Consider the following 23,965-nt stretch of genomic DNA (forward strand, 5'->3'; position numbering starts at 1 on the left):
GTCAGATGTTTGGTCACAAATAGAAGCCGCTGCCCTTTCTATACCAGCGGTACAGCTTTAGGAAACCCGGCAGGGCTGCTTCCTCTTTTCTGATTCCTGACAAGTTAGAAGACTCCGGGTGCCGGGGAGTCCTGTTGCTTTAAGCCTGAGCCTGGGTTTGGGAGGAGACTGGGAGGGCAGAGGAGGGTGCCCGCCTACCTGGGGGAACCTGCGTGAGGTGTGGCTGGAGCAGCTCGGGCTGTCAGGTGGGGAGGGAGGGGGGAGGCGGGCTGAAAGTTGGAGCAGGAAGTGAACCCAGGGCCGCCCTCGGAGGAGACAGACTAGGCGAGTTCTGCTGCTGACTGGCCTGAGCTGCTGAGACATGGTGAGTGAGCTGGGAACTAGGAAGGGGGTGATTTAAAGACAAGCTGGAGGGGCTTGGGGATCAGGAAAGCTGAGAAGGTGGCAAGTTAGAGGGCTGGGCCAGCGCTGACAACTAACTGCAAATAGCTCTGAGCTGCTGAAATTGGTGTTCCTGCTTCTTCTCTAACCCTCTCCCCTCCCCCCGACCTCAGTGCCGGCTGGGCCTAGAGCTGGGCCTCGGTGCGAGTGAGGAATGCGAATTCCAGGCAAGGAGTTGTCTGAGGGGCCCTTCATCTCCTCCCCCAGTTCCCGCCACCCTCCCACCCCGCCCCAGCAGGTGATGTGACATTCCTGGGCAGCGCTGCTGTTTCCCAGTGTAGATTCCGGCTCAGCTCCCCCCTCTGCCTTTCGCTTTACCCTATAGACTCTATAGTATAGAGAAACCCAAAGCATTTGTCTCTCTGAGTCCCAGGAGTTGGCCCCCTCTTTATACACATAAGGAAGAACTAAGAGTTTGTAAAAGAACCAGAACTTGGTTCTCTGTGATAATCTACTGTGGATCCACACCCTGCCCTGTTTTTGGAGATCCAGTGGGTCTGGGGAGGGAGGAGCTTAATAACGTTTTCTCTTCCTTGTTCAAAAACCTTATCATGAAGCCTGGGGGTGAGGCATTAAGCAGGGAGGACTTGCCCTCCATTTCCCCCAGTGCCCAGGCTGCTGTTTTTACTTAATATCAACTTAACTGGTGATTGTTTGGTTCCTGTACAAGCATGTCAAACTCAAAGGCTAACAGGGGCCCAATAAAGGAGGCGTGTGGCCCGCCGGCAGTGAGTTTGACATGTTTGCACATGGTGCTAAGAGGGATTGGGGAGAAGCAGAAGTTGTGGCCCAACGGCTCGCTGTCATGGGCCTTGTGAGGAACTTGGAGCCTGGCTGCTGGTGCTCTGGGTCACAGCAATTGGGCTGCCCAGGCGGCCGGTGCCAGAACAGCTCTCCAGCCACCCCCGGGGAGAGAGGGAGGGTTGCGCCAGGTGAGGGTGTTCTTCCGGCCAGCGCAGACATTTTTTGTTGTTGTTGTTAATCCTCACCAGAGGACTTTTTTCCCATTGATTTTTAGAGAGAATGGAAGGGAGGGGGAGAGACACAGAGAGAGAAACATCCAAGGGAATTGAGCCTGCAACTGAGGTGCATGCCCTTTACCAGAATCAAACCTGGGACCCTTCAGTCCTTGGGCCGAAGCTCTAACCACTGAACAATTAGTTAGGGCCAGTACAGACTTTTTTTCTTTTTCTTTTTTTAAATATATATTTTATTGATTTTTTTACAGAGAGGAAGGGAGAGGGATAGAGTTAGAAACATCGATCAGCTGCCTCCTACACACCCCCTACTGAGGATGTGCCCGCAACCCAGGTACATGCCCTTGACCGGAATCGAACCTGGGACCCTTCAGTCCACAGGCCGACGCTCTATCCACTGAGCCAAACCGGTTAGGGCAAGCACAGGCGTATTTAATGAGGACACGGTAGGATCTGGGAATTGGTAAATGGTGGGGTTTTGCATTTTGCAATGTCAGCTCAGCTGTCTACTCTGAACTTCTTTGAGGAGCAAGGAAGTAGTAGAGAGGAATCCAGTGGTGTGCTTCTTTTCATTGGCAGAGGCCCTGAGAACCTGAAAACATTCTGTTTGTAAACAATTCAAGCAGTGCAAAGAGCTAAAGTCCACCTGAGGCCTTCCCCTCCTCCGGCCTCTGATGCTGAGTCTCAGTGCCTCTGCCACTTGGCTTAATTAACCCCTGTGTGCTGCCCAGGAGGAGGCCAGTGGAGGTGTAGGACATGATCGAGTGCGGAACCTGCAGAGTGAGGTGGAGGGAGTCAAGAACATTATGACCCAGAATGTGGAGCGGATCCTGGCCCGAGGAGAAAACTTGGACCATCTTCGCAACAAGACAGAGGATCTGGAAGCCACAGTGAGATGGGGAGCCCACTGGGGACAAGAGGAAGAGAGGGAGGGAGGATCTTTGGGAATTTGGGGGTCGGTGTTGTTGGGAGCAAAATGAACAGGAGGGAAGTCTGCCTCTTCACCTGTTTTGGGAATTGAAGTTAGCTGAGTCCTCGCTTCTGATCCTGTTCTACTCCACCGATTGGTACTGGTCCAGGGAATAGGTCCAATGACCGGGGTTGGTGGGCGGGGGCTGACCCATGGAGGCATTTTCTAAGAATCCAAGCATTCTTAGGCTTCTCTCCTTCGAAGGTGATTTTCCTTTTGAAAGCTGCCCTTGACAGTCATTTGAACCTGACCTCCCCGGGGCAAAATATTGGCTTTGGAAAATCCCCTTAAGGCCCTTTGGCCTTCTCCGGGAGTGAAAACTGCTAGAGTCTTGCTGCGTCAGCTTTAAAAAGAAGCTGGGAAGAGAAGTGACATTCTTTGATGGAGTCCTCTGTGAGCTGAAGGCTAGAATAACATCTCCCACACATCTGCTCGACCTCATTCTTCTCTCTCTCCAGCCAGGTGCTCAAGAAGGGAGTTCCTCTAAAGTTCAACAAAGGCTGGGGCCTAAAGTTCCTTGTCCATGGGGACACACTGGCTGGGGCTTTCTGAGTCCTATGTGTAATCTTGGGCACAGCTCTCTTGTCTTCTTTGGACTTAGTGCTTCTTTCCACAGCCTAACCTGTGGAGCATGAAACGTAGTTACTGCAGCTCCAGTTTGGAGAGAAAGCACATTCCCTCACTTCCAACCACCATATTGCCCTGGCCCCTCTCCTCCAACTTCAGCAGTCCCCAGGGGGGCAAGGAATCGTGGGACCTGACTCTGTTCTCCTTGGCCCCAGTGTCTGCCCTCCGAAGGGGTGGATTGTGCTGCCAGTGTCACACCCCTGGGTGTGAGCATGTGTGAAAGTCCCCACAATGTGCATGGCAGTGCAGGGGTAAGAAGAGAAGGGGGTAGGCAGGTGGCCAGGGGGAGTCCAAGATTTCTAAATTTAAACTTGGCCCACCAGATGGTTATGAAGGTATGTTTGTCAAGGTAGGAGGACCGGACATTTTCTATGTAACAGTCTGTTACTTCAACTTACCACTTAAATATTTAGATGTATGGCGTGGGGGCCTGTATTTGTACTACTGTTCCCGTGGGAGGAGGAACTGAATCACACTCTCCCTCATCCCCTGCAGTCGGAGCACTTCAAGACAACATCGCAGAAGGTGGCTCGGAAGTTCTGGTGGAAGAACGTGAAGATGATCGTCCTCATCTGTGTGATTGTTTTTATCATCATCCTCTTCATTGTGCTCTTTGCCTCTGGTGTCATTCCCTCTTAGGATGACACCCCCCTGCCCTCCTCTTCGAGACATCCCTCCTTGGTGGGCGTCTAGAAGGGCCCTCTCTCCCGTCCCTCTCCGCAGGGAATGCTGCTCAGCCCTCCGCCCCTCACTCCGAGGCCCTCGGCTACATTGTCTGCCCCAGGGAGTACCTTGATCCCCGGGGAGGAGAGGGCTGAACCGTGGCCACATTCCCCAGGTCCTCGGGGTTGGTTGGAGAGTCCTGGAGAGCCCAGCATGTGGCTGGGACACTGATGGTGGCTGGTAGGCAATAAAGACCCTTCAGTATCCCTACGTTGTGAGGTGCTTTCTCCTCTTGCATCTGGCCTTTGGCCCTTTTCTCCCTGAGCACACCCCGGATTCTCCCATTGGTGGCCTGAGTTGTTGGAGGGGTGGAGAGTGCATGTTGGGAGAAGAAAGTGGAAGCCCCCCTGTTTTGTTTTGTTTTGTTTTTTTATTCCCCCTTCTTCCATTCATTGTCACAGGCCTCGAGAACAAAACTTTTCTGGGAACCTTGGCACATGGAAGACTCAAAGCCTTCACAGCATTCGAGGGTGGTGCGCAAGGCTGCTCAGTGTCCCTCTTGGGCCTTGCCATGTCGCTTCATTACTTTTCTGCTGGAAGCATTAACCGAGACATGAGGCCTGCCTGGGCCGAGCATCCAGGAACCTGGTTAAGGGCCACCTGCCTCTCCCATCACTGCCATGTCTGCTCTGTGGCCCTGTTGTAGTCTACTGCAGGGTTTAGAGGAACTGGACTGCTTTTCCTTCTCTCGTGGTCTTGCAAGTTGTATTTGTCTTTTGTCTGCTCCTGTCCTTCTGGGACTTAGCAGGGACTCCGGGCCTCAGCTGACCTAAGCGGGTGAGCATCTCTCCCCAGGTCCCGTGGCTGAGCACAGTCAGTATCACAGGACAGGGCCTGTGGCCCTCCTTCCCCTCCATGTACAATGGGACTCTGTCTTTGAGCCTCCCTCCTCCCCACCAGGTTCCATTGTCATTGTCATTCTTTCCAGTGCTCCGTCTGCCTTGCTTTGGGGGAAGAATTCTTGCTATCTGTCCCTTTTACCCTCATAGGCTTTCCAAAATGGAAACTAACCTGTTCTGGGGGAGGGAGGAGGAAAGCACAGAAGAGACTCATTGGTAATCTTTGCCACGATGATGCCCATCCTCTGTCTCCTCAGGCCCCTCCTAGTCTCCAGGGCCAAGGGACTTGGCTGAAACCTCTTCCTTGGGACCCAGACTGTCCAGGATGAGGCTTGGGTCTATGCTCACAGGGGCTCAACCCCAGGGAGGGAGCCCTCAACCCGCTTCCTCATGAGGGGCCACATTTAATATGTTGAGGGTGGCATGGGCTGGGGTGAAAAGGTGGCTTTGACTTCTTTGCAGCCACGAGGAGAGCACACAGATGGGGAGATTCACCTTCGGGAGGGCTCTGGAGGGGCAGCAAACCACCAGCCTCGCACAGCCTCTGAGGAGCAGGATCACAGCAGGGCAGCGCTGCACTCGCCCTCCTGGGAAATACAGAAAAGCTAGAGCCGCACCTTCTCCTTGCTGGTCTGTTTTCTTTTTTAATGGAGGCGAAATTCTCAGAACATACAATTGAGCATCTAAAAATGTACAGTCCAGTGGCAGGGAGTGCATTCACAATGCTCACTGTGAATAAACTTTCTTTAGTTTCGAAACTTTTGGCCCTGGCCGGGTAGCTCAGTTGTCTCCTTATGCCAGGGTTGCGGGGGTTCCATCCCAGTCAGAGCATATGAATGCAGAGTCAACGAATGAATGCATAAATAAGAGGAACAACAAATCGATGTCTCTCTCTTTTAAATCAACCGATCAGTAAAAATATTTAAAAAGCTACAACACTTTTGGGGGGTCTGTTTATGGTTATGGGTGAGATGCACTCACCATGGTGAAGACGCTGGAGACACCTAGCACAGTGCCTGACAATGGTGCTCCTACAGGCCCCCTAGAATGAATGAATCATGCCACCCCAGGTAAGCCCGGTCTACCTGATCGTGGATGCAGTCCCAGAGATGCCCCCCACGAGCCGGCCCCAGGGCCCACGTGGGGCCAGCGTGTAGACCCGGCGCCCGGCTGCTCAAACTTAGCCCCAATGCAGGAGGCTGGGGAGTCACCCGAAGCTGGGTCCGCTGGCCCGGGAGGAGGCGCCCTAAGGACCCTGGTCGCCGCTGCCGGCTGCTTTCGATTTAATTTGAACTTGGTCTCGGTTGTGGGGGAAGGCGCCCCCCCTCCGCCCCGCCCCGCCCCGCCCCTCTGCTTCCTCCCGGGCTCCGGCGCGGGGGCCACTCTGTGGGCAGAGGAGCAGGAGCGAGCCCAGCAGCGGCGGCAGCGATGGTGAGGGCCCGCGCCGGGAGGGTGGGCCGGGCCGGGGGCGAGGGGCAGAGGACGGGCAGCGGGTGTGACAGTTGTCCTTGTCCGAGGGTGGGGGCGTCCTCCGTGACTGCGGTCCCCGGGCGAGGCTGCCGCTGCTGGGGCCGGGCTGGGTCAGCCCCTCCGCTGCCCTTGAGCGAGGGAGGGAACCTGTGGCCTGAGCCCCATCCTGGCGGCCCCGCGCCGAGTGAGCGGGACTTGGGTCCACTTTCTGAGCCAAGGGATTCCCAGCACCGGCTTCAGGGTCAGGCTGTGCGATCCTGGTGGTGGCCACTTACGGCTCTGTGACCCGGGGCAAGTCACTTAACCTCCCCGAGCCTCCTTTTCCTCCCCCGAGAAGTGGGTCAGCGATACCTGCCCTGCTCGGTCGGTCGGTCCGTGGGAGGTGAAAGGAGAGAGCATGGCAGAGACGCACCTGCCTGGCACTCCTCCTGAGAAGTGGTAGGTAATGTGCTGGCCGCCTCGGCCCTCCCTGGGGCTGTGAGGCGTCAAGCCCCCGTTGGGGAAGTAGGAACCTGAGCAGATGGGGTGGTTGGAGATTGAACCAGCCCGTGGCAGGTTTTGGGGGGTGAAAGAGGAAGGAAGTTGTTTATAAAAGTTCCACTGAAGTTATCTGAGTGTGGCATAGGCCTTCCTTCTAACCCCTATCTGGGGACACATTCCTGAGTTGAGTCATCGCCACTCCGCCGCCCTGGCTGCAGATTCTGGCCTCTGCCCTCACTCGCCATCTCCAAGGCAAAGGTATCTGGAACAGGTGGTGCCAGTTGCTGTCCTCCCCTCCCCTCGGGAAGATGGGCCCAGCGGGAAGCGGGCTTGGTGCTTTAAGGTGCTGCTGCAGGGAAGCTGGCAGAGGTGGGATGGAAGGGCCCGGCTAGGGGTTGCCAGGCCTGGATGGCCTCATCTCCGGGGAACTGGAGGCAGGAAGAGGAAGCTGGGCAGGAAGGTAGTGCTGAGCTGTAAGGCCATGCCAGGAAACTGAGGGAGGCTCTGAGAATGGGACAGAGTCCAGAGCCCACTTCCCAGTGTGCAGGGCAAGGGATCACGCGGGAAGAAGGGTTAGCATTTGGGGAGAAGAAAGAACTCCTGAAATGAAAACTGAGGGTAGGGTAATGTATTGGGGGAAACTGGGAAACTCTGGGACTCTCACAGGTTCATTTGAGGCAAAAGGTAGATCAGAGCTTGGGAAGAATACATTGATCTCCTCCCCCTGACCCGTCCCCCCACCATCTCCTATCCTCATTCCTCTGTTCTTTCCCTCTTGCCCCTTTCTCTGCCCACAGCTCATTCCCTTTCTTTTTCCCATCCCCCTTCCCTACCTGGTCCTTCTTCCTTTTCCTTCTCTTCTCTGATTCATTCAATCTAATATTTCTTTGTGTTTCCATTGTGCTGGACATAATGATGGCTATCAGGGGTAGAGTAGGAATAGTGACAGGAAAGATGGAAATTGAATGGTAATGACGTGAATTCATTCATCTTTTAGATGGTCCTCTCTCATGCACTGTCCAAAGAATTTGGGTTTTGGCCTTCTTCATATGCATACAAGTTGAGTTGGCAGCATCAAAAGGCCTGCTGAGTCTTGAGCCAGTCAGCTAAAGCATTTGGCCTCCCTTTGCCTGCATTCAGGTTAGCACAAGTGTTCAGAATGTGGTCCTTGGAGTCTATGTTGGTTCAACTCTCAGGTCTTTTCCTCTCTGGCTCTGTGACCTTGCACAGGTGATTTAACCCCTCTGAGCCTCAGTTACTTATAAAACTGGGATAAGAGTACTATATTGTCTTCAATGAATTATTGTGAGGATTAAATGAGATAAAGTGAACTGACAGCTAGCACAGTGCTTGGCTTAGAGTAGTGTCCATTGAATGGTGGCTGTTACTACTGTCAAGGGGTAAAACTTCAATAGCCTGTAGTGCCTGATGGAAATAAACTAGATGCAGGTTCTCTCTTTTCTTTTTTTTTTTAATATATTTTTATTGACTTCAGAGAGGAAGGGAGAGGGAGAGAGAGACAGAAACATCAATGATGAGAGAGAATCACTGACCGGCTGTCTCCTGCACACCCCCCACCGGGGACTGAGCCCGCAACCCAGGCATGTGCCCTTGGCCGGAATCGAACCCGGGACCCTTCAGTCCACAAGACGATGCTCTACTCACTGAGCCAAACTGGCCAGGGCTAGATGCAGGTTCTCAAAGGCCCATGTAAAGTTCTGTATTTAGGTTAGAAGCAATTAAGGGCACACATTTACCATAAAGAAGAGCTAGCTTGGATGTATATTTTGTAAAAATATCTAAAAGATTTTATTGAGCACCAGTATTGTGTAGTGCTTGGGATCTGACTGTTAAAAAAAAAAAAAAGCTGGGAAAAGTTAGGCTAAATCAGTAAGAATAGCTATTATTTATCGAGTGTCTAGGGTGTGTCAGGTATTGTGCTAAGCATGCTATTTATAATATGTCACATGCCTTAGCTAACATTATGGTAGATATTATTATTGTCATCACTTTATAGATGAGGAAGTGGAAGGTCAGAAAGGTCATGTCCTTGGTCTTCAGTACTCAGCTGGTGAATGGCAGAGGCAGGATTTGAAGGAACTCAGGGCTGCAATGCAGAGAGCCCTGATCCTAGTCTCTGAACTCAGGTGAGTGCCACCTGAGGAAGGAGTTGATATACCTGGTTGCTGCCCAGGTCCATCTGGCCACAATGATGACAACTAGAATAGGGTTTCTTAGGCACTAACCAAGAGGGAGGGTGATAGCAGAGTCAGGGAGATTTTGAGAGCTTTGTTTTCAGAGGAACCAAGGGCATTTGGCCTGGAAAAATCTGATGGGACATTTGAGTGTCAAAGGAGGGATATTCTGTACAGAGGATAACTGTCTGTCAATAACATTTCCTGTATGACTTCCACTCTCTGTCTGCCAACTACACTGCTCCCTGCTCTCCCTCTGCTCACAACCTCAAGCCCTTCAGGCCCTGGAAGGGCTTGGAAATGCCTCTCTCCCCCACCCATCCTCTACATTCTCTGCCTCCCCCTTCCCCTGCCCCCACCCCCAGTGGACAGCTCACCCTGATGGCACTTCTCTTCTCACCCTGTCTGGCTGGCCTCTCTGTTTTAAGTTTTCTCACTTCCAGACATGCCAGCCTACCACCAACAGATAAATTATCCTGAAGCACCTCTGCAGTGTCACCCTTGGCTCAGAGACCTATATCATCCCTCCCTCCGAGTGAGCTTTCTCTTCTCTTCTAAAATTTATTTTATTATTGTTTTTTATTGATTTGAGAGAGAGAGAGAGAGTAAGAGAGAGATAGATTGATTTTTGTTCCACTTATTTATGCATTCATTTGGTTGATTCTTGTATGTGCCCAAACCTGCAACTTTGGCATATCGGGACAACACTCTAACCACTGAGGGGCCCAGCCAGGGCCTGCGCTTCCTCTTCTTGACTTTTCTCTGGCCCACCCTGCCGCTCCACCCTTACCCTCTGCCTAGCCCTCAAGAATGCCCCAGTTCCACCCCATTCTTCAAGGGCTCACCCCACCCACTCTATGAAGGTTCTCAGGAATCACTCCTCTGTGGGCAGCTCCAATACTCCCTATTTGCATCTCCCCGTGTAACTCTTTACTCTTCTCTAATTGTATCGTATATGTCTCTTTCCTCAGCCTTTAGGGATCTTCATATATATATATATACACACACACATATACATACATACATAAATACATATATATATATCTTTATTGATTTCAGAGAGGAAGGGAGAGGGAGAGAAAGACAGAAACATCAATGATGAGAGAGAACCATTGATCGGCTGCCCCCTGCACACCTCCCACCAGGGATCGAGCCCGCAGCCCGGGCATATGCCCTTGGCCAGAATTGAACCTGGGACCCTTCAGTCCGCAGGCCAACACTCTATCCACTAAGCCAAACCGGCTAGGGCGGGATCTTCTTAAGAACAGGCACAATTCATTCAGAAAGTATTTCCCAATGTCTCTGTGTGCCAGGCACTAGGCTGCATTCAATGTGGCAGCAGGCAGCTTGGCCTTGATCTCTGGTCGCTACCTCCTTCCACATCCTGTAGTTCTTTAGTTGAATGGGGCCAAGGAGAGCCAGAGACTTGAGTCTGAGGCCTCTGTGTTCCTTGGAGCGAATGTGTTCCTTTAGGCCTGGACCCATCTGGGGTCCAGACAGGCCTGGTGCCCAGTGGGGGAAGGAGACTGCAGACTGCAGTGGGAGGTACAGCCAGCTCTCCTAGAGAATGTGACCCAGTGTCACCCCATGTAGGAGAAAAACAACAGCTGTAGTCTTCAGAGTAGAAAAAATAAATATCCAACGTCCCACCAACCTCTAGCAGTGATTCTCATTTTCAAACCTTTGTCCATTCCCAACTTTTTGCCTTGGACAATTTGAATGTGCAGATGCCTTGTACTGTTTGAACGTGAGAGACTCCACATAATGGAACCTTGTTGAATAATCTAGTCATCATAGTAGTGGTCATGATGTGGTAGAGATGAGCATGGTTTCCCTGCTCTCTTTGTTATTCCTCCTTGTTCCTCGGAACTGCTTCCCCTGGCCGGTGAGTCTACCAATCTACCATGGTTTGCCTCTTGAAGCAAATACTTTTTTTCTAGCTCATGAGCAAATATTGACCTACTTGGGTTTTAGATGCTACCCCTCGAAACTCCTGCTGGGCTAGATAAACACACAGGGGTAACAGCTCTTGAAAATAAGAGTTGCTTTTGGACAGGCTATAATGCAAATGACTCACTCACCGAGTCCTTGCAATGGTCAGCACTGTGCTGGTGTCCCGGGGCCCTGATTCCAGGCAGACAATAGAAGGGCACTGGGCCCTGCCCTCCCTCTGGGAGCTTGTGGCCCAGTTGGGGAGGCGGACTCATGAGCTGGGGTTGCCTCGAGGCTGTGTGCAAGGATCCTGAATGAAGATTCTTGCCTGAGTAGGAGGTGGCCTGCTGTGACCACCAGATACCTTCCCTTTCTGTGGTTTTAAGTGGAATTCAGTCAAGTGCCAAAGTGTCTACTGTAGACAATGGACAATATGGTATGGCAGGAAAGGGAGCTAGGCCAATGTTCTGTGAAGAGGAGATGAGAAGAGGGATGGGCTGCGGGGAAGTAGAATGGGAGGAGGGAATTGCTGTGGTTTGTTAATCCTCTCATATTCATCTCCCTGATCTGTGTCTCAACCTGCTCCTGGACCTCCAGCTCTCCAACCAGGACCTCCTACCCTGGGTCTCTCTCAGTTGCATGTGTCCAAAGCCCAGTTCTTTTCTTGTTTGTGACCCATGCTTTTTTCCTCTCCCCTGTCCTCCCAACCTCCCCCAAATTGGACCCTGCACCTCCCTTCCCAGTCCTCTAAAATGAGCTGGGTACTTTTGTTGGGTAAGATCCAAGCCTGATCTCATCTGTGTGAGTTGGACACCAGTGAAGATCCTGGCTAGCTGGGAGGCCAAAGGTCAGAGGCCGGGAAGGCTGAGGTTCCAGGCAGAAAGGGACTCAACTTCGGGCATTGATGTGGGCAGGTCAGGCCAGGAGGCAGAACTGGCCTGACTACTCAGAGGCCCAAGGAGGGAGAGCTGATCTGTTTGTGTCTTTGTGTGTGTCTGTGGGTTAGGCAGAGGTGATGACGTGTGATGGTCCAGAATTACATTTCTAGCTCTGTGGGGTGGATCTTTCTCTCTGGCCTCTAGCCAAGTAGCTTGGTTTCCTCTTCTTTGCTGGGGGAAGCCATAGGGCCAGTGTGCCATCCTAGAACCATAGGTTAGACGCCACCCTAGAGCAGGTGAGAAAAGTACCTGCTTTGTGGAAGGGTGGGGTTCTGGGAAGGTCCCATCCTGGGGCACCTTAGAGGAAGCTGGCTAACCTAGGACCTGCTTCGATGGGCAAGAGGAGGGGCCTGTGAGACCAAGGTGAGCCACACACACCCAGGAGGTTGGCCCTTTACTCCACACATATATTCTTACATGAAAGATGCTGTTTCCCCTGCCATACATCACACACACACACACACACACACACACACACACACACACACACACACTGAGCAAGGAGACCTCTAGATTTCAGTACCAGGTGAGGGCCGGGTGGGGGCTTCATTCAGCCCTGACCTTGGGCTTTGTGCCCAGGCAGGGAAAGAGTTGGAGCAGTGCCAGCGGCAGGCGGACGAGGTGACGGAAATCATGCTCAACAACTTTGACAAGGTCCTGGAGCGCGATGGGAAACTCTCGGAGCTGGAGCAGCGTTCAGACCAACTCCTGAACATGGTGTGAGGCCTGGGGAAGCAGGGAGGGGGGAGGGAGAGGCTAGCGGGAGCCCTGATAGGGAGCTCATAGGCTGTGCTCTGTGCCTCCAGGCCCTTCGTGGGACCTGAGGGCCAGGGTGGGGCCTGTGGGTTTCTTGATGACCCCTAACCTAGATAAGCAATGGGAAGGCTTTGGTTTGAAGCTGTGGAGCTTTCTAAAGTTGAAAACTGGCATTGTTAACTGGAGGTTAGCCCAAAGGCCTGCAAGTTAAGGGCTACACCAGTGTCTGAGACTAGGAGTCAGGCGGGGAGGGTTCCAGGGCAGGCTATGTGGGGAGAGGGAGCATACAGATGGAAAGGATGCAGGAGACTATACCTTGCTGGGGCGGGGTTGGGAAGAGCTGGCCTCAGGTCTCTAGGGAACCACTAACTCCTGTCCTATGTCTGGGGACACCTACAGAGCTCAGCTTTCAGCAAAACAACCAAGACCCTGGCCCAGAAGAAGCGCTGGGAGAACATCCGTTGGCGTATCTGCTTGGGGCTGGTGGTGGCCGGAGGCCTGCTCATCATCTTGATTGTGTTGCTGGTCATCTTTCTCCCACAGAGAAGTGAGGGCAGCAGTGGCCCACAGGCCCAGGACTCAGGGGCTGCCTCGGGGCCTGGGGACTGACCCAGTTGGGCCTGGAGGAGAGGCCGAATGGCCGCACTGGCTGATTCTGGTCTCCAAAGAACGTTGGCATTTGCTCCTATCTGAGCCACCCCAGTGAGCACCTAAGGGCAGCCCCAAAGTGTGCACCTTTGCATCTCCTATCACACCACTGACTGGCCCTTGAGGGCAGCCTGCTGCACTGGCCATGGCAGGCCAGCCCCACTTGGAGCTCAGTAAACGCTGCTGCTTGGTTAAAAAGTGCTGTTTGGTTAACAGCTGGCGTGTGTGTGTGTGTGTGTGTGTGTGTGTGTGTGTGTTTGAAGGTCTCCAGGTTGTTCATTCTGCTCTGCTTCCACCCCTTGGGCTGCTTAGAAAGGCTACCACCCCAAGGCCTCCATCCTGGGGAAATGGCCTCTTCCTCTCACTTCCCTACTTGATCCAACCCTACACAGACAGATCCTTCTGGAGTGCAGGTGTAAAGGCACAACAGCCCCCAAACCAGACCCTTCAACTGGTGTCCTCTGAGCCTGTTTCCCTGAGAATGAAATCTGTTATTATTCTGATGTGTTGGGGGTGCTCAGAGGACCAACGGGACTCCAGATGGGATGACAAAGAGGGAAGCACTTCAGAGATTTTTTTTTTTTTTTTTTTACTTCAGAGATTTTTATATCACAAGGTGAGAGGCTAGACTTTTTGTCCTCTGAACACTTCCTCCTTCCCAATTTCTCTGCCCCTGGTTTTCCTCAAGCTTTGCATCAGATCACAGATGAGGCGGGTGGCGGTGAAACCGGGAAGGGTTTCTGTGGTGTTGTGATGCAGTCACAAAGGATGACTTGGAGTTTGCCCTGTAGGCGAGAATTTGGGCTTTTTAAAGCTCCAGGGCTACACAGGGCCAAGTAGGCAGGGCCTTTGGGGCCACAGGAAAGATCACTGGGTAAAGGCCATGGGAGAAGGAAAGAAGGCCCTGCCAAGACCGTGGACGCAGAGTAACCCAAGCCTGGGCGACTTAACTGCATTTCAAACTCAAGTGTGGGAAGGAAGGGGAATTCAGGGTCAAGTGTGTAACAGAAGCAGTTCTTAGTTAAGTAGAGAGAGGGCTACTGGAAGAGAAATAAGAACAAACCTGAGAGCTGTGTGGACCCCTCACCAGAGCTCATTACTTCTGAGGTAGGATAGTAAGCTAGGAAAATTCCTTGGCAAGTGGAATGGGGAAACTGAGACAGAGAGCTGAACAAACTGGCCAAGCATTTCCCGCCAAGTTACAGAAGGTCACTAGGGCAGAAAGCCCCGAGTGCCTAGCAATGAGCAAAATTGGTGCCAGACCTCAAACCCAGGGTGGCTTTTCCTGCCTTGGCATATCGATGGCCGGTATCTGTGCAGTTTAGACCTCCCTGACCTTTCCTCCCTAGAGGTAACACTTAGGCCTCAGCTGTATTTCAGCTCCAGGCTTAGGAAAAAACAGCAAAATCAGATGGGTGACACCAGGACCAGCTTGGATTACTAATGATACTCTGCCCTGGCTCCGACCAATCAGTGGAGACCACAACCCTGAAAGGATACACCTGGAAAAGCTGAGGAATATTCTATGGAGATCCTTCCCTAAAACTTCCCCTACACTCCCAGCCTTTAAAACCCTCAAAACGTAGGACCCCAGTGCACACTCTCCCTCCCAGGAATATGTCCGCACCTTTCCTCCCCCCTCTTCTTTCCCCGGAGGCCTGCATCTCCTAAAATCTAAGGAACCCCGTGAGAATTGTAACCAGGGGAGCACTGGGCAGGGGGAGCTAATCCAAGGCTAATGCCCTGCCCTGAACCTCTCCCAAGGCCCCCCTTTCTCTAACTCTCCAGTGAGCTGACAGCAGTCTCACCTTGGCTCACTTCTTTCTAGAGAGCCAAAGCAGCCCTGGGCGCCTGGGCTCTCTCCTATGGCTTCTTCCATCCTAAGCCGTTCCTTGTTTCACTTCCCCCAGCTTTAATAAACATATCCTCAAAAGCACCTGGACTTGCGCTGTGAAATCTTTCCTACACGAAGTCAAGAGCCCACACACTACAGCCCGTCCAGCAGACCAGCTCCGGCCATGTCCTTGTCTGGTAACACTCCCAGGGAGCTCACTACCATCTTCCTGGCCCTGGGAAAGATGGAGGAGAGCACTTGGCCTTCACTTAGAGGCCACGTGACTTGGGCAAGTCACTTCCTTGGCTTGGGTTTTACGTGTGTAAAAGGGATGTTAAGGGTTCTAGGTGGCAAATAAATGGTAGCTGTCAATCAAATCATTTAGTGCTGTGGTCCTCATCCCTGCCTCATGCTAGAATCACATGTAGAACTTATAAAAATACCACACCCAGGCCTAGATCAGTTAAATCTGAATCTTTGAGGGTTAAATCTAACAAGAATTTTTTTTTTTTCCTGAAGCTGAAACCCCTCTCCAGGAGACTCATGGCTAGTCAGGAATGCAATCTATTAGATCTGATCAAATAATCGAATCGATATCACCTCCCATGGGAAACTGACCGTTAGATCTTTTCCCAAACCCACATTCCCTTTTGCTTAGACCACATCCCTTTTGCTTAGACCACATCCCATTTGCTTAGACCACATCCCATTTGCTGAGATCAGTAACTTCTCCTTCTTACTTGTCCAGGATTCGCAATTGCCTGCTGAAAAAGCCCGCCTAGAGTCTAACTCCCCCTCTCTGGGTGCTGGCACCGTTTGGGGGCTCAGCTCATCTGATTTTCTGATGACCTAATAAATTAATAATTCTTTACCACTTTTGGCCTCCGGAGTACCTCCTGCCGGGACCTTAACACAAACTACTTATTTTATCAAGCCGCTAATTCTACAGGAACAAGGGAAGAAGTTGAGCGATGGGCTGAAGGTCACACTGATAGCCAGGAGCAGGTAAGGCCCCAGGTTCCTCATCAGGGATACTTCCTTTCTTGGTTGGAAATGAGCAGAAAGGTGTGTGGGTTTTTTTTTTTTTTTTTGGGGGGGGGAGGGGAGGGAGGAGATAGGGGAGGATTCAAGAACCAATTCCTGAACTAACTAGAGCTCAGGGGGTGCAGGGGGTGCATTAGTGCCCGGTGGGCCCAGGGCAGGGCAGCGGGAAGCGGGAAGCGCCGACTCCTTCTCCCCCTGGACTGTTAAGACTCTGCAGAGTGCCCCTGGACCAGCACCTCCGCCTGAGAGGCCTTGACCGAGACCCTCTGAGCCGCAGAGCCGACTGAGGACACCCTACATCCCGAACACCCGGCTTTTCAGGGCGCAAATGGGTCACTCCTTGTACCTATCTACTCTCGGCTCGGATTCCAAAATAAAAGTTTTCTAATCAGCCCCGGCCACTGCCATTGGCTTTAGCCTTTGGTCACCTGACTTACTCAAGCCAATGAGAGGTGAGAGCGTTAATACTTCCGCTTTCCCTGCGTGTAAGGACTGACGGTGTCCGCCTTCCGGGTGCTATGATTGGCCACCTTCTCTCACCTCGCTAGTTTATTGGCCGGAGCCGCGAAGCCGCAGTCCGCGGGGTCTGGAGGCTGCTGTGTCAGAGATGGCGTCCTACTTCGACGAACACGACTGCGAGCCGTTGGACCCCGAGCGGGAGGCCCGAACCAACATCCTGCTGGAGATCGCGAGGTGGATGCGCGGGGCCGGGCGGCGGGGCCGGGCGCAGGTGTCTGGGTCGGGGCTAGCTGGGGAAGGCGGGTTACCTGGGGCGGCAGATTGTGGGGAGGACGGGTGAATGTTCCGGAGTTAGTCCGGAGGCCCGATTTGAGGGGAAGTGGATACTTTGGCTCGGCCATAGGCCTCCCGGGTAGGGGGTTTCGGGAAGACGAGCTGGTGGCCCAGGGGAAGTCTGGCGGGAGGAGCGGGGGCTGGGAGGTGGGCGAAGGGAGCCGTGGGGGCGTGGCCGGGTGAGTACAGGGCTGAGGAACTACAAGCTCGCCGGCACTGCCACTTGGAATCTGGCTTCCCAGGGCATTCCCGCGTGGCCTCGGAGCCTGTTGCCTCATCTGTACAGTGGGAATAAACAGCCTGCGTGGTTGGGGCTGTGACAGCAGCTGTAAACCATTTCTCGCTCTGCTCTTAACCTGATGAGCACTGCTGATTGGGGTAGCTGTTACTAGCTGGAGAGGGTGTTGACCTATGGACGCCGGGTAAATTGTGGAGGCAAAGAGATAGTATGGTTTTCTGACCTTGCGTCCTTCTGCGCAGGTCACTTTTCATCAGTGTGGACTTTGAAGACTTGGGGTTGGTAGTAGATTGGGATCACCACCTGCCTCCACCTGCTGCCAAGACTGCGGTTGAGAGCCTCCCCAGGACAGTCATCAGGGGCTCTCGGTCTGGTGAGAACACTAATTCTTTCTGCTCTTGGAGGCAGGTCTGCCAGACCTTACCCCCACCCCATTGCCCGCCCCCCAAGCCAGACTGTGGACTGGCCCTTCAGTTTTCCAGGCCAGGTTGGGGCAAGTGACCTTTAGGAGTGGGAGCTGGGAGGTGGGGCTGTCGCAGCTCTCCTGATCAGCACTCCCTCCTAAAGAGCTCAAGTGCCCCGTGTGCCTTTTGGAATTCGAGGAGGAGGAGACTGCCATTGAGATGCCTTGCCATCACTTCTTCCATTCCAACTGCATTCTGCCCTGGCTAAGCAAGGTACTGCTCACCCTGCCCAGTTCTCCAGCCCCTTTATTTTTATGAACTGTTGGGGGAATCAGAGAAAGAAGAAGGGTCAGGGTGAGAACTGAGAGCAGCGGATGGATATTAGCTTATAAAGACCAGACCTGGGCTGGCTAGAACACTGCTGTTTTTTCCAGACAAATTCCTGCCCCCTCTGCCGCCATGAACTGCCCACTGATGATGATACTTATGAAGAGCACAAACGGGATAAGGTAGGAGCTGGTGGTAAGTGGAGGGGGTGGCTCCCTCTGGCTGTCCTCGATGCTCTCATCTCCCAACTCCGCAAAGCTGGGTAGGCCTCAGGTCCCCTGGCTCTGGCTGCTTTCTCAGTAACTGTGGTGAGGAGCACCCAGATGCCAGGGGCCTGAAAACAGTGTGAGCCAGTTCCATGATAGCTGGCCCATCCGTTCATCCACAGGCCTTCAGATATGGCCCCTGCCTCTTTCCTTCAGGCTCGCAAGCAGCAGGAGAAGCACCGACTGGAGAACCTGCATGGAGCCATGTACACATGAAGCAGCTGGGGCCAAGCATTGGTCCTCCACGTCGTCCTCTTGCACCTCAGATCCTCATTAAAGGTTTCTTTACCCACCGTGCGGCTGCATTGCTTAGACGCTGCACCTTCCACTATGGCCTTACTCTACTGGGGAAGATGGGCCTGGACTGCAGAAGGCACCAGGCTGCATATCCTTCCTTGCCAAGCCTGCTGGCCTGAGGGCAGTGGAGCCCAGGCCAAGAACCTGGCCACTGGGTCTATGTGTTCGTGGCTGGAAAGCAGAATGTCATGATCTGGCACCCAGTAGATATTTAAAGATGCATTCCTTTACCCTAGTTAACCTTGAAATTCCAGGCGCTTTCTTTTTGTTCCTAACATTTTTAAAGCCATTCTTTACACGCTCCCCACCCTCATCCCCTAAGGAATCAGATTTCAAACCAGACTCTGAGTGGGGGAAGTATGAAATGATCAGATCAGTCAGTTCTTTAGCCCAAAAAGGGCTTCAAGCCCTGGAGGGATGTTTGGCTAGTACCTGTCATCCTTTGTTGGAGGCAGCCCTGCTCTCAGAGCACCGGGCACTCAGGACTCTCCCTAGGGCTATTCTTTGCCTAGGGAAAGCTGTCCTGAACCAGGCCCTCTGACTCTCCAGAACAGACTACAAACATGCAAATTAGAATTATTTTAATAGATATATATAAAAAAAAGTACTAAAATACCCACATGGTTCTGCTGTGCTACTTGCCCTAAAGAATATAAGGGGCAGAGTGAAGAATCCCAGTACAGTTCAGTAGGCCCCAAAGTGGGCCTTCCCACAGACTAAGGTGTGCTCACTCTCCCCTTCCCCCCCACCCCCATCACTATCCCTCTTGCTGTTCCCAGCCCCCAGTTCCTGCAGCAGGAAACCCCAGTGGTCTGGCCTCGGCACTGGGTATAAAGGCACCTGAAGGGGTGGCTGGGTGACTGAGGATGTGTGACCTTGAAACATAAAGACAATATTAAGAGTGGGGAGCGGGTCATGTGCAGCTCAGGCAGCTGCCAGGGCCCGCTCCTATATGGCACAGGTGGATGTGGGATGGCCACTCTTCCAGGAGTGAGGAAGCCTCTATCCCAACAGAATACTTTCTCAAAATTGTTTTTGGTACAAAATGAATGCAGAGAAGACATGGGGTGGGGAGTAGTGGAGGCTGGGCCAGCCACCCTCCCCAGCCCTCAGATCATGGCGATGCTCTCAGGGGCGCAGTTGAGGTGAGTGGAGGTGCTACTGCTCCCGGAGGACTTGCAGGCCCGGCCAGCAGGCTGCAACGCAGCCACCAGTGTCTCTGAGGAGACGGCCCCAAACTCGTAGCAGAAGGTGCCGTAGAAAATGAGGATGTCGATGACAAACACCCACTCGCACAGGGCTGCCCCGTGCTGCAGCTGAGAGCTCTCATGGATGAAGAAGACGCCGCCTGGAATGGTGCTAAGGAAATGTTCAGTAGGACCTGTGGGGACTGGAGACACATCTGCCTTCCTGGATATATAATTAGGTTGGGGCAAAGGATGGGCCCTGAACTCCCAGGAGAGGGAGCGGAGACCACCCTGGATGGTGGTATCTGGAAGGTGTGCCGGTCTCCCTCATCTTGGGTGAGAGAAGGGCTGGGCTAGAGGATTTCCTGGCTGCCCTGTCCTGGAAGGATACTGAGGATCAGGACGACAAAGGCGACGGCTGCCAGCACAATCCGCAGGTAGGCCATAGCCAGGTCCTGAGGGGCGGCGGCTCCGTGGTAGGAGAGGACACAGTGCAGGCAGACAAACAGCAACCCGGCGGGGAAGGCCACACCAGCTCCGATGTAGTGCAGAGACTTGGCATGATCCACCTGGGCCCAGAGGGGCTGAACAGTGAAGCAACCCTGCCCCTCCCCCTTCACCTCTTCTCTGTCCCTCTCCCCTTCTTTCCCTCCCAGGTCCTCCTTCCCCACCCCCAACTTTGAGGGGCTGCCCCTGCAGCTTGGGTCAACCCTCAGGAGACGGGGTCCCTGCAGATAGCCATGCCCTTTTAGGGGAAGTTCTAGAGGTTGGGAGGGGGGGCGGTATACCTGAAAGTTTCCAACCACCACCAGGCCTGCAGCGTTGGTGCAGCCCGTGATGAGTGTTGTGGTGTTAATCCAGGAATGCCGGCTCTGCTCCAGGAGCTGCCCGTAGAGCAGGAGGCAGAGCAGGGCCACTGGGGAAGAGCATGGGTGGAGCTGGCATTAGTGCCTTCCTCTGGCTCAGCCCTGTCCAGGAGCCCGCTTCTCTCACCCCTCCAGACACTTTGAGGGCCAGAAGGGAACAGATGGGCGGGTGGTGAACTGGGTTTCCTCAGGCTGTGTGGGTGTCAGCCTCTAGTCTTTAAGGAGCAGGGAGAGAAGTGGCCCCTTTTGCTTTAGCCCTTGGGTGGGTGGGCTGCGTCGAGCAAGGGCTTCCTGTGCCCTTCTGGGGGGAAGGGAGTGTGGGGTGGGCTGGACCGGGCTGGCTAGGGGCTAAGGGCACAACTCACCCATGAAAGCACCCACGTTGCCAATGAGGCTGAAGAGGCAACTCTCTGGGGGATATGTGCCGCACTTGCTGAGGGGAGGGGGGCAAGGACAAAGTGAGAGGGGCAGGCGCACCAGAGGGCCCCCATTCTGGCCCACTTGCCTTCTCTTGCTTCATCTGTGCCCAATTTAAGCCACCGAGAAGGACCAGTGTCTTTCACAAACAAATGGTCCTTAGTGGTACCCCCTCCCCTACAAGAAAAAGCAGAGCTCATGTGTGTGACAAGTTAGGGAGGACCCAGGATTGCTTAGCAAACCCCAAGACTCCTTGGACTCCCTGAGACTGTTAAGGCCTGTAGCTGGCTTGGCTTTCTTTGAGCCAGAACGTGGGCCAGGCAATCAGAGGCCTTGAGCTTAAACCCAGGTATCTCGCCTGGCTGGCGTGGTTCAGTGGTTGAGTGTCGACCTATGAACCAGGAGATCAAGGTTCAATTCCAGTTGGGGCATATGCCCACGTTGTGGGCTCAATCCCCAGTGTGGGGTGTGCAGGAGGCAGCCAATTATTCTCATCATTGATGTTTCTATCTCCCTTCCTCTCTGAATTCAATAAGAATATATGAAAAAAAAAAAAAATCCAGGCAGCTCCACTAACTAGTTGTGTGACCTGAATGGACGACATAACTCAGTTTCAGTTTCCTTGCCCACAAAATAGAACAATAGCTGCCCCAATGCTGGGAGGATTAGACGTCATGCATGTAACGTGTTCCGCACAGTGCCTGGCACACAGTAATTGGAAAGCAGTACTGTTACTAAGTGCGCTTAATATAATTATTATTCCTGTGAAATCCTTTGGGACAGGCCTGTTTGAGGGGCTTGGCTGGGAGTCTATCAGGGCCTTGGGTCTCACTGATCTGCCCAGTTTCCAGGCCTTACCTGATGAGGGGGACATCATCCAGGGTGCAGCAGCTTTTGGGACCCCCTTGCTCAGTAGGGTCAGGAGAGCAGGATTCGTTGTAGGACCTGGAGGCAGGACAGAGTAGATTGGGGGACCCTTTGGCCTGTACTTCAGGCCTCTCAGAGACCACCCTCCCGGACCTCCCTTATCGGGACAGGAGAGCCCACTTCCCAGGGCCTGCCTGAGACAGAAGCCAAGGGGGCAAAGGGATGGTGGGAAGCAGTGGGCACGAAGCCATGCCTGGGGGGCAGGCGCGCCAATGTCAGAGAAGAGCAGTGACCCCGGGTCTCCATCTGGCTCGCAGCAGCCCCGGCCCAAGAGGGAACAGAGATGAAGGGAGCTTTAGAGTGAAGCTGTCTGCAGAGTACGCCATACCAGTTCTCCACAGGGCACACGTGGCGGTTCATCACGGCCATGGCATACCTGTGGGAACAGAACTGTCACCCCATGACTCCAGCCCAACCTAGCCTTCCCCCACTGAATATTCTCTTCTCCCTCGATTCTGGCCCTGTTCATCATCATTGCCCCTGCTAGGGACTCAAGTTGGGATGGCCCCGATGCCACACCAGAACCCACAGCAACGGCCACAAACTAGAGGACCTCTGGAAGTTGCCCTGCCTAAAAGTATGCCTGTCAGGGCCACCTTGCTGGACAGCAGTGGTGCCAGCCTGTCCCAAGGACTTGTCCAGGCATCAGGCCAGGGTTTGGAGACAGCCAGAGTGACCGTGGGTATCACCCTGCGGCCTGCAACAGGACAAGGGACTTTGTGTGTGCTATCAAGCTCCTGTTGGGTCCTGGCGGGGCCCTGTCCCTCCTCAGCCTGGGCCCATTTTGTCTCCCGCTTCCCCTCTACTCACACAGTCCATAGGCCAGTGATGGAGAATGCTGATAAGCTGACGGGAAGGAGGATCCAGGCGGTCATGAGGGAGGGGAGCCAGGGTGGTAGTGGTGTGGGAGGGAGGAGAAGAGGTAGGTGGGGAAGAGGGGGCAGGCCCAGCTACCTTAAGACACTTCGCCAAAACCATCAACTGCCCCGGCCTGGTGGAGAGAGAGGGGTCAAAGTCCAGGGTCCAGTGAGTGGTCAAAGCCGCGGGGGCAAGGGGTATGGGTGGGGAAAGGAAGGTGGTCATCACCTGATTCGGAGCTCCCGCCGGGACTCGGAGTGCCCACACTGAGCTCAGCCCACGCCAGAACGTGGCCACCCTCTGACACCGACCGGGGGCCTCCGCGTCCCACCCCCAAGTCACCGGTACTCAGGGGTTTAGGTGGCGCCATAACATCTGGACAGCGAGTCCCCCTCCCTCGCCTGAAGGAGCGGGTCTGGCAGCCAAGCAGCAGTAAGGTCGGTCAAGGGGCCAAGCCAAAGGAAAGCCCGGTGTGGGTCCAGGCCCGGTAGAAGGGCGGCCACACGCCGGCAACCCCGCGACCACTGCGCCCTGGAGAAGCGCGGGCTCGTGCGGGAAGCCCAGCCCGGCCCCCGCCCGCATGGGCGCCCGGAGCCCGCGGCAGGCGAGTCCCCGGACCCGGGGCACGAGCCTTCTCTGGTGATCCCCGGAGGGTTCTGGGAAGTAGGGGCCAGTACGCACCTCCCCGGAGCGCCCTGCGGCTGCCGCGCACCGTCCAGCCCCGCGTGGCGCCGTCCCCGGCTGCGGCCCTCTGAGCGGCCCTGTGGGTTTAAAGGGCCGGCGGCCACGCCCTCGCCCTCGGCCGCGCCCTCGCCCTAGGCCACGCCGCGGCGCCCGCCGGGACGTGGAGTCCAAGTCGCTAGTGTCCTGGGGCCCGCGCTCCGCCCAGGACTACAACTCCCGAGGCCCCGCGCCCAGTCCCGGTGGAAAGGGGGTGGTGCCCCAGCTTCGGGGAACCTGGGCGTGAGGATCGTGGCGTGGGACTCAATGGCAGCTCTGTCTCCGAGATGCGGGAAGGATTGTCCTGTTGCCCGGGTTCCTGCGGTGGAAGCTTCGGGAGGCGGGAAGCTGGGGGCTGCACCACCTTCCAGCTCCACCTGTGATCGTCCTGGCGCACGTGGCTGAGGAAGCCTGCTCCGCCGCAGGGCACATTCCGCTGCAAGTGAGAGTTCGGGTTATCTCTCCACCTGGCGCCGGGTGCCTGCTCTGTCCCAGGCGAGGCGGTCTGCAGAGAAGCCTTAGCTATGCCTTACAGTCAGGCGTCCTGGATTTGGCTTTTGCTTTCGACTCCGCAAACTCTGTAGGATGCTACTCGCACCGGATGCATTTTCAACGGAACAAGCAGACAGAATACTACTGTCCAGAATTCCGTGTCTAAAACATGGATTACCTAAAACATGGGTAACTCTTAACCAATGGATTATCCATTCTGAGTAGACCCACATGGCCAGGTGTTGGTAACAGGAAGGTGGGCGACCCAGAGCAATTTGGGGAAAAGAAGCAGAATAGTGT

The 23,965-nt window shown here is 54.2% G+C and overlaps 4 protein-coding genes across 6 annotated transcripts; 3 read left to right on the forward strand and 1 right to left on the reverse strand.

Moving 5' to 3' along the window:
• The first annotated feature begins 246 nt into the window (after window positions 1-246).
• On the forward strand, window positions 247-3,948 carry VAMP8 (vesicle associated membrane protein 8). Its single transcript, XM_028131783.2, has 3 exons — window positions 247-364; window positions 2,150-2,308; window positions 3,511-3,948. Exons 1-3 carry the CDS (start codon window positions 362-364, stop codon window positions 3,652-3,654), a joined length of 306 nt encoding a protein of 101 aa, XP_027987584.1. The 5' UTR covers window positions 247-361; the 3' UTR covers window positions 3,655-3,948.
• A 1,956-nt stretch (window positions 3,949-5,904) lies between these two features.
• VAMP5 (vesicle associated membrane protein 5) lies at window positions 5,905-13,229 on the forward strand. 2 transcript variants are annotated; one of them, XM_028131782.2, is made up of 3 exons: window positions 5,905-6,008; window positions 12,172-12,309; window positions 12,748-13,229. In XM_028131782.2, exons 1-3 carry the CDS (start codon window positions 6,006-6,008, stop codon window positions 12,955-12,957), a joined length of 351 nt encoding a protein of 116 aa, XP_027987583.1. In that variant the 5' UTR covers window positions 5,905-6,005; the 3' UTR covers window positions 12,958-13,229. The 2 variants fall into 2 exon arrangements, with proteins under 2 accessions (XP_027987583.1, XP_054584104.1); XM_054728129.1 differs by lacking the exon at window positions 5,905-6,008 and adding an exon at window positions 6,101-6,485.
• A 3,194-nt stretch (window positions 13,230-16,423) lies between these two features.
• Window positions 16,424-18,194, forward strand: RNF181 (ring finger protein 181). The gene is made up of 5 exons (XM_008155915.3): window positions 16,424-16,567; window positions 17,147-17,277; window positions 17,472-17,581; window positions 17,743-17,817; window positions 18,058-18,194. The coding sequence occupies exons 1-5, from the start codon at window positions 16,482-16,484 to the stop codon at window positions 18,115-18,117; spliced, it is 462 nt and encodes a 153-aa protein (XP_008154137.1). The 5' UTR covers window positions 16,424-16,481; the 3' UTR covers window positions 18,118-18,194.
• A 568-nt stretch (window positions 18,195-18,762) lies between these two features.
• On the reverse strand, window positions 18,763-23,240 carry TMEM150A (transmembrane protein 150A). Of its 2 annotated transcripts, none has more exons than XM_008155916.3 (8): window positions 23,135-23,240; window positions 22,406-22,586; window positions 21,924-21,971; window positions 21,527-21,613; window positions 20,617-20,684; window positions 20,174-20,301; window positions 19,777-19,954; window positions 18,763-19,546 (listed from the first exon to the last, which is right to left on the reverse strand). In XM_008155916.3, the coding sequence occupies exons 2-8, from the start codon at window positions 22,468-22,470 to the stop codon at window positions 19,308-19,310; spliced, it is 813 nt and encodes a 270-aa protein (XP_008154138.2). In that variant the 5' UTR covers window positions 22,471-22,586; window positions 23,135-23,240; the 3' UTR covers window positions 18,763-19,307. The 2 variants fall into 2 exon arrangements, with proteins under 2 accessions (XP_008154138.2, XP_027987580.2); XM_028131779.2 differs by having other exon boundaries at window positions 21,789-21,971.
• Between the last annotated feature and the right edge of the window lie 725 nt (window positions 23,241-23,965).

Source organism: Eptesicus fuscus, chromosome 16 (genome assembly GCF_027574615.1).
Source record: "Eptesicus fuscus isolate TK198812 chromosome 16, DD_ASM_mEF_20220401, whole genome shotgun sequence".
Taxonomy (NCBI): domain Eukaryota; kingdom Metazoa; phylum Chordata; class Mammalia; order Chiroptera; family Vespertilionidae; genus Eptesicus; species Eptesicus fuscus.

Coding starts and splice junctions, on each gene's coding strand:
- VAMP8 (XM_028131783.2), top strand. Junction 2,309..3,510: donor CAGAGGATCTGGAAGCCACA/GTGAGATGGGGA, acceptor CATCCCCTGCAG/TCGGAGCACTTCAAGACAAC.
- VAMP5 (XM_028131782.2), top strand. Junction 12,310..12,747: donor CAGACCAACTCCTGAACATG/GTGTGAGGCCTG, acceptor GGACACCTACAG/AGCTCAGCTTTCAGCAAAAC.
- RNF181 (XM_008155915.3), top strand. CDS start 16,482: ATGGCGTCCTACTTCGACGAACACGACTGCGAGCCGTTGGACCCCGAG. Junction 17,278..17,471: donor CATCAGGGGCTCTCGGTCTG/GTGAGAACACTA, acceptor TCCCTCCTAAAG/AGCTCAAGTGCCCCGTGTGC. Junction 17,818..18,057: donor AAGAGCACAAACGGGATAAG/GTAGGAGCTGGT, acceptor TCTTTCCTTCAG/GCTCGCAAGCAGCAGGAGAA.
- TMEM150A (XM_028131779.2), bottom strand. CDS start 22,470: ATGACCGCCTGGATCCTCCTTCCCGTCAGCTTATCAGCATTCTCCATC. Junction 21,614..21,788: donor TTGGCGCGCCTGCCCCCCAG/GCATGGCTTCGT, acceptor TCCTGCCTCCAG/GTCCTACAACGAATCCTGCT. Junction 19,547..19,776: donor CTTTGTCGTCCTGATCCTCA/GTATCCTTCCAG, acceptor GCACCATTCCAG/GCGGCGTCTTCTTCATCCAT.